This window comes from Cynara cardunculus, unplaced genomic scaffold (genome assembly GCF_001531365.2).
Source record: "Cynara cardunculus var. scolymus isolate 2C unplaced genomic scaffold, CcrdV1 Un_Scaffold_1471, whole genome shotgun sequence".
In the NCBI taxonomy this organism is placed as follows: domain Eukaryota; kingdom Viridiplantae; phylum Streptophyta; class Magnoliopsida; order Asterales; family Asteraceae; genus Cynara; species Cynara cardunculus.
The window spans coordinates 67,059-79,962 of NW_020200775.1; the positions used below are offsets into that span (position 1 = coordinate 67,059).

At 36.6% G+C, this 12,904-nt stretch overlaps 1 protein-coding gene across 2 annotated transcripts in view; it reads left to right on the forward strand.

Moving 5' to 3' along the window:
- The window catches only part of LOC112502465, a 61,723-nt gene extending 50,347 nt beyond the window's left edge, over positions 1-11,376 (forward strand). The window contains exons 10-14 of one of the 2 annotated variants that reach the window (XM_025106374.1): positions 2,302-2,398; positions 2,495-2,584; positions 2,923-2,976; positions 9,576-9,641; positions 10,890-11,376. In XM_025106374.1, the coding sequence (XP_024962142.1) occupies positions 2,302-2,398; positions 2,495-2,584; positions 2,923-2,976; positions 9,576-9,641; positions 10,890-11,042 (460 nt within the window). In that variant the 3' untranslated portion in view covers positions 11,043-11,376. Of the gene's footprint in view, positions 1-2,301; positions 2,399-2,494; positions 2,585-2,922; positions 2,977-8,306; positions 9,299-9,575; positions 9,642-10,889 lie in introns of those variants that run through there. The other variant, XM_025106375.1, reaches the window with a different exon arrangement.
- The last annotated feature ends 1,528 nt before the right edge of the window (positions 11,377-12,904 follow it).

A 12,904-nucleotide genomic window follows, 5' to 3' on the forward strand; every position in this document is an offset into this window, starting at 1 on the left:
CATCATACAAGCTGCTTACCAAGGTGCTTGTATGCTGCTTCCAATTACGTGGACATAAATCATTCAGCAACATCATACAAGCTGCTTACCAAGGTGCTTGTATGCTGCTTCCAATTATGTGGACAAAAATCATTTACACCACATACACATATAATCCATTTTATTTAGCATGCATAATCACATACTTCCAATTAATTCATGCTTATCAACACATAAACACATAATGTACCTTAACCCAATATGTCTGAAAGCCTGGTTATCACAGAGATGAAAGTCAGATACTCGTTGAAACCTGTATTGACCATCATAGTCAAGGAACGTAATTTCACATGCACTGTGTTGGGTATATAAGGACCTCTTTCAGGCAGTGATAGATTCAATATTAAGATATCTGGCTTCTTTCTATCCTTGAAGAGTTCATTTACTCAGAATTTAGTTTCATGCTCATTTTGGTTGGATGGACCATCTTCAGGGTCAGAAAGGTTCTTTCTTCTAGAGAGCTTCTGTGGCAGAGGAGGAACCTCGACGATCTACGACACCTTGTTGAATAATTCGTTCAGAATTTCTTCAATGTAAGCCTTGTGCTTGGATTTGTACTTTCGGATAGCCTGTCGAATTTAGAGCCATTCATAAAAACCATACTGACTGAGGAAGGAGGAATATATATATATATATATATATATATGTATATATATATCTAGATATATCATGATTTACCCATTATAGAATCACTTGTATACATAATCTCATTAAGTAGGCAAAATCCCATTTTATCACAAATTCTCGAACATAAGAACATCATAACTTTGAGTTCCAAATTTCTCAATACTTTGAAATAAACATTCCCCAAGTATTTAAAACCATTCTCCACACTTGTTTCATCAAAATATGTAAAATCCCCAAATTCCCAAATTTGACCTAAATGGACCAAAATCAACCAAATGCAAAAATACTTGAAATGGAAACTTATAGGAAGTAAAAGACATCATTTTAACATGTATATGGTTTTATAAATGCAAAGAATGAACCCACAATACTAGGTTTTGATGAAAACCTAGGAAATCAAGAAATGATTGGAGATGGGGAAGAACACTTGATCTTTAGCCGAGATGAGGTTTAAATGATCTTGAATGGGTGGAATATGGAATAAATATTAAGGAAATCGCATTCAATGAGGAGGGCGGAAGAAATTTTGGAGAGAAAAGGGTTTGGTGAGAAAAATGAGAGTGAAAACCCAAAAATGGGCTCTTAAAACGCTGGCCAGTGGCAATTGCCTTGCAATTCAGATCTTCTGCTATCTTACTAATGAATAAAGGATTTTGTGGAGGATTTGCATATATGAATGCTAGTATTAGTCAAATATGCAGTTGAAGAAATAACATCTAAAAAATAATTGCAAGATTCACTGCTATTTGAATCTTCTGAGATGTCCGAGTCTTGCAATGTACATTGTATGCAATTGCCGAGCAATTCAGATCTTCTGTTAACTTACTAATGAATAAAGGATTTTGTGGAGGATATGCATATATATATATATATATATATATATCACAACATATTAGATAGGCAAACATTTGGGTTCATATTTACTGGTCCGATGCCTCCGGCTACAATATTGCACCATTGGAAATCTAGATAAAAAGATTCTGTAGAGGAGAATACTGTGAATAGTATATTTCTATTATGTGTAATGTGCAAGTCCTTAATCTAGGACAAAGTAGAGACAATTGAAGGTAAAACACCAAATTACGAACCAAGTTGCAATTGACAAAGGTAAATGAGGCCGATTGTTGCAGCGTAGGAAAATATGATTATCCTATAACTCCATGAGAGCATCAGCGACGTGATCCAGAAGCAGCAACTGCAGTCACATAACCCTAAAGAACTTTCCTAGATAGATGAATGGTCCCTAGCTGCAAGCTAGGTCAGAGAAGGCAGACAAAATTCAAAGTATTGCTCTGAAGGCTAGATTGTTCTGTTCAAGTTGAACTTCAGAGACACATTACCTGTCATAGGAGTTGTAGGTGCATCTACTAACACGATCACACCTTCTATAACAATCGACAGCAGTCTGCTTCTCTTGCTATTTTTGCAGATTCAGGCAATCTTCTAAGCTGTCATCTGTCTTCTACCATTTTCGTTTTCTTTCTTTCATGTTGATGTTTATAGGTTGCTGTTCTCTGAAATTTACCTCAAATTGAATCTATATGTGTGTTTTCTTTACTAATAAAATTGTGGTTCATCACAAATTCTTTGCATATTTCTTCAAATGAGGATAATTGCATAATTCAATTAATGCAGATCAGCAATACTTCTAGATGTTATTGCAGCAAGTGCTCTTGTAATATACTTGTCTCGTATAATTTTGGGATACAAACAGACGTGGGATAGGTATCAAGTAAGTTGAGAAACTGCTTACAACTTCTTCTGAAGTGCTTGCTTTATAAGTAGTATCTTGAATTTCTCAACCTCATTTTTTAAAGTTTTTTTCTAGCTTTTGGTTAATAGAACGCTCTATGAGAAGACTCTAGCCAGCGGTTTTGGATCCGTTCACTTTCTTTTGGATGCTTCTGAACAGCAGCAAGTAAGGGATTCACATACATTACTTCATTTCACAAGAAGAGCTATCCTCTGCATTTTAACATTTCATAGACTATCATCATTAAGTTCTAATTTGTATATATATTGCTTTTAGAAGTTGTGTTTGTAGTTAAAATAATGTTAGCTCCTTTTCTGGGATGGAGGGGGTTGTTGCATTAGGTCAATGGGTAAAGTGCGAAAATGATTTGAATATGAGATACACCAGTCAAATAAAATAACTTAATAGAACAAAGGCCAGGAAAAATTTCACTCAATCATACAAGGGCCAAAAAACATTTTTCCTTCATAGTCTAATACTTTCCTTTTGAATATTATGTGCAGTACAAGGAAGCTATTTTGGCTTATGCCATTTTACTCAAAGCTGGGAGTACCCAGGTACAACTTCTACCAAATATTATTCTATTCTATGACGATGCAATGTTGCTTAGATTTTATTTTTGGCACTAGAAGAACCTTACAAGGAATTCCAATAATACTTTTGGGTCAACAATACAGAGTGGTGAAAAAAAGGCTTAATATTTAGGAGCCATTTACCTAGCGCTTACTGGGTAGGCACTTACCTTATAGGGTAATATCAAAATGTATTGTTGGTAAGCATCTTTTGCCCGGTAAGCGCTTACAGGGTAGAGTCTTTTTCCTTACTTACCACGTAGGATTTTTGGTCCTTGTTGTGCCTCTTACCGGGTAAGATTCTCGGTCCTTGTCATGCTCATTCGGTAAAGTAAGTGAGAACTGGTAAGTGCTAACCTGGTAAGATTTTGGTAAACAACCCCAGTGTGTCTTGCCATTTGAGCATCCCAAACAGTTGTACCTCTGAAGACTCTTGATAAACCAAACCAAGCCAAATGTACCGGTTATTATCCCACCCGAAGGCTGGGTCCGGAGAGGGTATGATGTACAAATACCATATCTACCCCGGGGGGTAGAGAGACTATTTCCCATGAAGACGTCTAACGAGTGATTTTTTAGGACTCTTAATAAAGCATCCGAAACATTTCAACATATGGGACATCTACTGTGTTGCTGTCCTAAAACTCTTCTAAACATACTTATTCTACACGTGTTATTATTATTATTATCTTTTTTCACTTTTTCATTTCATGTCTGGATTAATTAAAGTTTCCATTTGCATGCAAAATGTTACTTTTCTTTGTACTTATCAAACCTAGAAATTAGTTTTGAAGAGTGTTAGAATATATTGTAAATATTATGTCTGTTTAGGGTTTCTGTTGGGCCGTACGGGCCTTTGCTTATTTGGGTTTGGGTTTCTTATTTGTGTCTATATATATACACGCCTCTCCTTTGTAATTATTCATTCAGTAAATAAGAATACTTCTTCTCTCTGTCCCTCTGATCACAAAGAGCATCTCTAACAGATTCTCTAAAATAGAGAAAATTGAGCTTTTTATAAATTTAGAGAAATTTTGTTGCATCTATTTTATTGATAATGAACAGGTTTATATACAAACTAGAAGGCCTAAAATACATTCCCTAATTTTACGGTTTACAGACCAGAAAGGGAACTTTCTGACAATAGAGAATCAAAAAGATCTGCTATAATCAAATCCCGTGAAATCAGAGATTATGATTCTGTATCAGATGGTAAGTTTCTGCCAACACTCCCCCTCAAGCTTGGGGTGAAAATGTCTTTCATCCCGAGCTTGTTCAATATTTCTTGAAGTGAGTACCAGATAATCCTTTGGTAAGAACACAGCCAGTTGCTCTTTTGATGGAACATATGGCATACATAACAAGCCACTCTCAAGTTTCTTCTTTATAAAATGATATCTATCTCCACATGTTTTGGGAGGAGCCATGGTGGTCCCCCCGGACCGCCCGGATCCCACGAGTGAATCGAAAGTTGGATCTACATTGGATCTCACCTGAATCGCTCCATTCCAATTATTGTGAAGAGACATCTACAATCGTTAGTCTTGGGGAGAATTCATCCTGGAAGTGGGAGAACTGCTGAAACATGCGGTCTTGTTGGACTGGGTTATGGGCTATGTTAATGGCTGATTTGTATCACAGTACAACTTCATGGTTCTTTTCCAATCAATTCCCAAGTAACCAAGGACAATGTTTACCTATAAAAGTTCACGTATTCCTAACGCCATAGCACGAAGTTCAGCTTCAACACTTGACCTTGCTACTACCAGCTGTTTTTTGCTACATGAGGTTGACCGCCTGTCCAATGCCGAGCCTGCCCAATTTGCGTCAGTGTAACCCTCAAGGCTAAGTGTCGCACCTTTGTTGTAGAGAATCCCTTTTCCGGGGTACCTTTCAAGTATCTTAATATTTTGTAAACAGCCTTTAAGTGCTCCTCCCTGCATAAGCTATATCCGAGTGAGTGTGTAGTAAGTAGATTAATCTGCCTACCAACCTTTGATATCTCACCCTGTCCACCCACGGGCATATCTTCTGGCTTTTCACCAAGCTTGTTACCTTGTTCCTTTGGCGTGTCTGATGGTTTACAGCCAAGCATCCTGTTTCCTTTATTAGATCCAGAATATACTTCTGCTGGGAAGAACTATGCCTTCTTTGGAGTATGCTACTTTGATACCAAGAAAAGACTTGAGTTTTCCTAGCTATTTTATTTCAAATTCTGCTGCCAATGAGCCATCCAATCTCACAAAGATCATTCCCAGTGACAATAATATCATCAACATACACTATCAAGGTTGTTACCTTATCCCCTCAAGTAGGTGGCATTTTTTTCTTTCTGCTACACCGTTTTGTTTGGGTGAGCATCTGGACAGGTGGATTGGTGTATGATGCCTTTGCTTTGAAGGATAGGAGATAGGATTTGGTTAAAGTATTCTTTTCCATTGTCTGATCTGATGACTTTGACTGTGGTTTTGAATTGGTTTTGGATCAGGCTTAGAAAATGCGGGACAATTGTACTCGCATCAGATTTGTTTTTCATCAAGAATAACCATGCAACTCATGTACAATCATCAATAAATGTGACAAAGGCTTGCAATTTTAGATGGGCCCCAAACATCATTATGAACAATAGTGAAAGGAAATATTGTTTTATGATTGACGAGCTGAAATGACGCTCTTTGATGTTTAGCATACTGACATGATTCACTTCGAAAAAGAGAGGTATTTATTTTCTTAAACAAATGAGGAAACATGTTTCTAAGAGTATGAAAAGAAGGATGTCCTAATCTAAAGTGATGAAGCTACATCTGAACTTCATTAGATGATGATGATTCTGAAACAAGGGACATAAGTTTTCTGGCTGGTTTGCAGTATCCAAGTAATACAAACATCCTTCTCCTCAGCAAACTCAATCGTCCTCCCCGTAGTTGGGACCTGAAAGATGCACGTTATGACACCCCAAATCTAAAATGGGTGCCATTACGTCCTTTACACAAGTCTTATGAGAGAAAATAAATTTTAACTTTATTTCTTTCATATCTTAATATTACATCAAAGTTAAAACATAAGTGGAAAACTTCATAAGCGGAAAATGCGTAAAATATTATCTCAACGGCTTATAGTACATCAGAATTTTGTTAAAATAGTAACTACTTCTTTCTTGAGACATACATGGAATACATAAGCTTTAAGCTTAGTGAGTAGTTATGGTTTCATGAGTAAATAATTTTTATAATACTTGAATAATGATTCAAGAAAACACTTGTCATGAAACATTCTTTTGAGATCTCACTTGTCACATGTGAGTATATCATACTTGACTTGAGGTTTGCTAACCCAAGGGTCCATAAAGGCTGCCCCATAAAGTTCGTTTGTAAGATGTCACTTCATTCTATATCCCGTGCGTTGGATATTTATGATCATATATAACATGCATAAAACTTTCACCCTTATGTGTAAAACACATCATAACATGCCATCATACATATATCTTGGCTATATAAATGTATCATCATTTCGTGTAAAGCAAATATTAAAAATCATCATATCAATTTCTTCATAATGCATAAAATACATTTATATAGCATATATGTATCTTAGTAAATCTCATAACATACTCACCTAGATTATGCCTAGCCTGCCTTTAATCTCTTACTTTCAAGCTTAGTAGTGTATTAACAGAGAGAGAGCGTGATTTTGGTATCTCAATAAACAGTTCAGCATCAAAGACTTAGGACTTCTGAAGTATTTTCTAGGTATCGAAGTGGCTCGAATCTCTGATGGCCTTGTTTTAAGTCAAAGGAAGTACACCCTGGACATACTAGAAGACAGCGGGTTCCAAGGGTGCAGACCAAGTTCCTTTCCCATGGAACAAAATTTAAAACTGGACCAATGCGATGATAGCCCACGAATTGAAGGAGGACAATATCGACGTTTGGTAGGAAGGTTGTTGTACCTTCAAGCCACTAGACCGGATACAGCTTACGCAGTCAACATGCTTAGCCAATTCGTTTCAGATCCCCGACAACGACACATGGAAGCTGCCGTAAGGGTCCTTCATTACCTCAAGGCATCTCCAGGCCAAGGCATCCTCATACCAAAAGAAGGGGGGCTGAATTTAGTTGGCTATTGCGACTCAGACTGGCTTGGATGTGCCTACACTAGACGGTCACAAACCGGATATTTGCTCCTACTGGGAGGGGCGCCAATTTCTTGGAAGACGAAGAAACAAACGGTTGTATCACGCTCTTCAGCTAAAGCAGAATATCGAGCGATGGCAACTACGGTTAGCGAAATCTTGTGGGTACGTTGGCTGCTGAAGACACTACAGGTAGATCAAAATGAACCAACGCCCCTCTTTTGTGACAATCAGTCAGCTAGAAACATCGCCAACAATCCCGTCTTCCACGAGCGAACCAAACATGTTGAAATGGATTGTTTCTTTGTCCGTGAACGTGTTGAGTCTAAAGAGATACCGCCCCTATACGTTGATACAAAGCTACAAGTCGCATCTTCACTAAAGCATTAGGAACACAACAACTTCGAAGTTTACTTGACAAGTTGGGCATTCGGGATCTACATGCTTCAACTTGAGGGGGAGTAAAGGAAACCGTTCAATCACCGCTCAATCAATTATTTCTTCCCTCTTTTATGTTATTTGTTCCCTTTTATATGTTGATCTTTCCCTTATTTAGATAGCTTTGTTGTGCACCTCCGATATATATATGTCGGTTTTGTCATTGGAATAAACACGGTTAAAACACTAAATTCTATACTCCTTGACATGACCTGGTTTCTTGCAATAGTTGCAAAACAAATAATTGCTTCGAGCTGTCTCGCGATTGTTTTTGTCTTGACTGGCGAGAGGCTTTGCCGTTCCCATATCTGTTTGTAGATACTAGGGCAGATCCTTCGGTTTTGGAGGTCTCAGTTAACAAGGCAGTTTCTTCTTGTTTAACAGTTGGCGCTTCTATCATGACCGATATCATGCCTTCTTCTCCTCTAATTATGGCAAAACTTCATTGAGGGACGACAATTCTTCCTTTCCAAGGACTTGGACTCGAACTTGATCAAATTGCATGTTCAATCATGCTAAGAACTCATATATTCTCTCTCCTTCGATGAACTTATACAGCAAGGCAGCATCCTCACTGTTTTTCATCTGAATACTGGTAGCAATAAGTTCGAGCCATAATAGTCAGTGACAGATGTGGTACCTTGTTTGGCTGAATGAATTTTGGTTTTTATTTCAAAAACCAATGCAACATCCTTCACTTTAGAATAGATCTGCTTCACCGTTTCCCATATCTCCTTTGCAGATGTTAAAAACATGCAGGTTCCACTCACCTCTGGATGCATCGAGTCCCACAACCATGACATAATCAGTGAATCTTGAGTATCCCACTCTCCATATTTGGGATCTTCTCTTTTTATGCATGTTCAAGAAGATGATGAAGTTTGCCTTTTCCTTTGAGTTTTCTGCGAACTACCTGGACCAGATCATGTAGTTCCTTCCGTTGTCAATAAGCAGCTTGAATATTCCCGAGTTCATTCGAATGTGCTCCAACAACAGCTTCTGTCGGTCTGGTAACATTCGAGGATTCAGATGATGTCAGCATGGATAGGTTTGGTTGCTTTCGAGGGAAAACAGACAATAGGACTAAAAACTTTGACAAAATAGTTTCAGCAATAAAACTGAAGAAAAGAACAGGGTAAAATCCGAGCTCTGGTACCATATAGATTTAGAGAAAATATGTTGTGTATATTTTATTGATGATGAACAGGTTTATATACAGACTAGAAGGCCTAAATTACATTTCCTAACTAAAAGGATTTACAAACCAAGAAAATAAAAAAGATCGGCCATAATCAAATCCCTTGAAATGAGAGATTATGATTCTGTATCAGATGGTAAGTTTCTGCCATCAGCTTTGTTCTCTATTTTGCTCAAACATATTCTGTATATTGTTTTCTATTAGAGAAAAGAGAATTTCCTAAAACTTGATGGGTGTGGTGAGAGATGATTTTTTTTCCATTCTCACTGATGAGATTAAACTATTATTATTTTATATAATATTTTGAAGAGTGCATTGGGATTATAAACTATAGAATAATCTAATAATGTGATTAATATTGGAATCTCTAAAATAGAGAATCTATTGGAGTTGAATGTAATTCTGTTTAGAGATTTTGACTTTTGGTTCTTTGTTTTAGAGAAATTATGGAGATGCTCTAACCAACCAACTATGCTTATTATAATTTTGACTTTTAGTGAATGAAGTATAGACGTTATGGGATGCTGTCCAAATGTCCTTGCCAAATAATTTACTTGATGTCTTTGAGCCTCTTCCAGAAAGGAACCATGGCACCAGTAAAATAGACATAAAAGCTTAGAGAAGTAGGAGCTTTAGTTACTTTCTCTATCACTTTTTGTAAATCTGATTAAGAGTTGTGTTATCTCCAGGACGAAGTTCAATCCACCCCACCCATTTACTTGTGGGTGTTTCCTTGAATTAATATCATTGCTTGAGGCATTGGTAAAACAATATTAGAAGGAATTAATGGGTTTTAAAATGTTCTATCCGCAGGTCACTTATGCAGACAGTGCTCAAGACCAGTGTGAAAGATTTATATATAATGCGTTCAAAAAAAAGGTAACATAGCCAGAGTAGTTGTTTGTACAAATACACTTTGGGTGTTCAAAATACCGCACAACCCACATAAACCACACAAAACCGTGTGGTTTAGAACCTCCGCGATCAGTGGCGGATTCGTTCATACTTAGTAGGGGTCCTAGACCCTGAACGAAACGCTTCAAAATTTTCAAAAAAGCTATCAAAAAGTCTTTTTTTAGTAAAAGTTTTGTTGGGCCCCCAACAAGAAGGCGGCAAGGGCCAAACCTGAAATCGGTTTTGAAATTGATTTTTAAATTGGTATGTAAGTTCTTCTCCATCTTGGTTCTTGGCTTTTCAGTGAAACACTTCTTGCTTTTAAGTAATGTTAAGTGAAAAACAAACCGAATAAGTTATATTTATTCAGTTAACCGAACCATTTAAGCCGAAAATAATTAACCCGAAACCGTTTTTGTTCAGATGAATTATTCGGTTTCGAAAGTTTTTTGACACCCTATAATGTGCCCCAACCAAAAATGTTTCTGGATCTGATACCGGTATACGATTTGCGGTTTTGAATATTTTTATATTGCACTATTGCAATTTTCTATTACTCAACCGCATATTATTTTTTTCTATTAATTAATCTTTATATAAACTGTGTTACATTTTTTATTAATTAAAATTATTTATTAAGAATACTTAAACTACTAATAAGGCTATGATGTCAAACAGATTACCTTAACTCCAAAATTGTTATAGTGATACACCTATATAATGTCAGCTTTACATTTTCAAAGAAGGAAAGAAATTCTGATCAAATTTTCCAACTGAATTGAACAATTCAATCCAATGTTCGTAGTTTGAAAGATCTCAACCCAAACCATGTGGGTTTGGTTGATCGGGTTGATTGATACATCAGTTTATAATCTAGTTAAGTGATTGTGTTTAAACAAAGTAAAATCAAAATGAGAACATACGAACAAGGCTAACAAACTCAAAGAAGAAAGTTGAAGGTTCAGGCAAATATGAAAGCAAAATAACGGTTTGAAATTATGAATAGAGCTAATTATGGGTTGGTCTATACATATATTAGTTAAAGAACATGATGATCATATTAAATACATGGTATAGGAAGACATCGGGTTGGATTCAAATTGCTTGTTGTAACCCAATACCTACGGTTTGATTGTAACAATGAAGGCATACTTCTTTTGTTTGGGAACATGAGATGTGCTTTTTTTCTTTGGAACAGAGAGAGCAAGCTTTTTGATCGCGTGTATTTTGTAGGTTGAAATGCCAATCGACAAAGCTGTAAATACATTGATGAGGTTGGATCTTGTTATCGAAAAAGAAGTTGGTGGAAGAGTTGGATTACTACCAATTCCTTGTGTTGAGGCCTACACGGTCCTTAAACAACGTTGGAACAGTTTTGTAAGTTAAGTTTGTTCATTCTTGGGTTAAACATAACAAGTATATGAATTGACATTTTTCAAGGAGTTGATGCAAACATCATTCAAGATGGTTCAAACACCCTTTGAATGCATTCGCTTCGAACGTAATGAAGAGACAGAGTTCAGTTGGTGCAACATATGAACGGATGGAGCAGTTGTTCATGTCTTAAGCCTTCACTACAACAAAATTGGTTTATAGGATGCCTAAAATGTCTAAGTGTCCTTATAAGATATTTTATAGGACTCATGTTTATAGGAACAAATATAAAATGTACTATATAAAGTGTTATAATAAGTTTATAGGATGCTTTCGTGCGTTTCAACAAATTTTTTTAAATGCTCTAAAAATAAAGTGCCATGTTAGCTAAATTTTTTTTGTAAGGGTGTCCGGGCCAAAGCCCGACTAATCCCCGGCAAATTTGGAGGCTAAACATGGCCCTACTTAAATGTCGTCAACACTCCCCTCCCAGGGCTCGAACTCGGGTTCATGACTATGCCATGCCCAAGCCTTTACCACTAGGCTGGAAGGTCTTTGACCATGTTAGCTAATTTACAGGACACATGAGAAAATGTTCTATAAACCCATCTTTTTATAGGACATTTTTTCAAATAGTGTCGTATAATATAACTAATATCGACACTTCCTTTTTTTTAAAGGCGTTCTAAAAAACTTGTTAAGACGTCCAAAAACGTCGTATATAAACATATTTTAGAACTTTTAGATGGGATGTTTTTTTGTTTGATCCTATAAACTTAAGTCATAAAGTATCCTATAGGACATTTTAGGTGTCGGTAGTTCACCTTTTGATCATTCATATTAGGATCCATGTATCTTGTTTCTACCGGTTTGAGATCAAACATTTTTCACCCCTTGGTAGAAATCAAACCAAATGGATCCAGTGAGATCTGGGATGCAGACTTTCATCTACCACAAAGGGGAAATATTTGTTTTGTTATGCTATGTGATTTTATATTACATGATTGCTGAGTAGGAAAGGCATACGATTCTCATCTATAGCTTATCCTTATCTTAATATAATGGTCAATGTAATGGCACTGTTTGTTTGTGTATATATATTTGTTTGTAGAGCAAAACGTTACTTTTTGTTAACTTCATAGTGCCATAGGATTATTCGAGCGCACAAATTGGACCCATATATTGACAGATATATAGGCAGGATAACCTAAATTTTGATTAGGAACCCAGGAACCATTAACAACTTGTCATCAAGAACGTGGAAGTATTATTTATCATGTGTGATTCATGATGAATATTGATTGCATTGTGAGCAGTTCCTGGGTTCCTAATCTATTTCATGTTCTTTAAGGTAGTTTTTGGTACGCAGACATAATTGGACAGGACATGATATGACAGGACAAAACTGGACTGGACGGGACATGACTGAACATAACATGAGTATGTCTGGTGTTTGGTACGACTAGTACTGGACGGGACAGAACTAGACAAGTTATTCCCAAAAGTTATTTGATGATTTTAAATATTATATAATAGTTATAATTAACACAAATAAAATAAATAATTAAAGAATAAATATTTGTACATGATTTTCATATGTGTCAAATTTGAATGAAAAATTTAATATAATTGATGGTAGTAATGGTGGTGATGGAAGTGGTTTTGGTTATGGTGGAGGTGGTGGTGGCCGACGGTAGTAATGGCAATGGGCGGTGGTGATCGGTGGCCGACAATGGTTATGGAGGTAGAGGCAGTGGACGATGGTGGTTATAGAAGACATGAAGATGGTAGATTGTGGTGGTGGTGGCGGTTGACAACGGTGGAGGAGGTAGTTGTGGTTGATGTAGTGAAGATAGTGGTGGTGGTGGTTATGG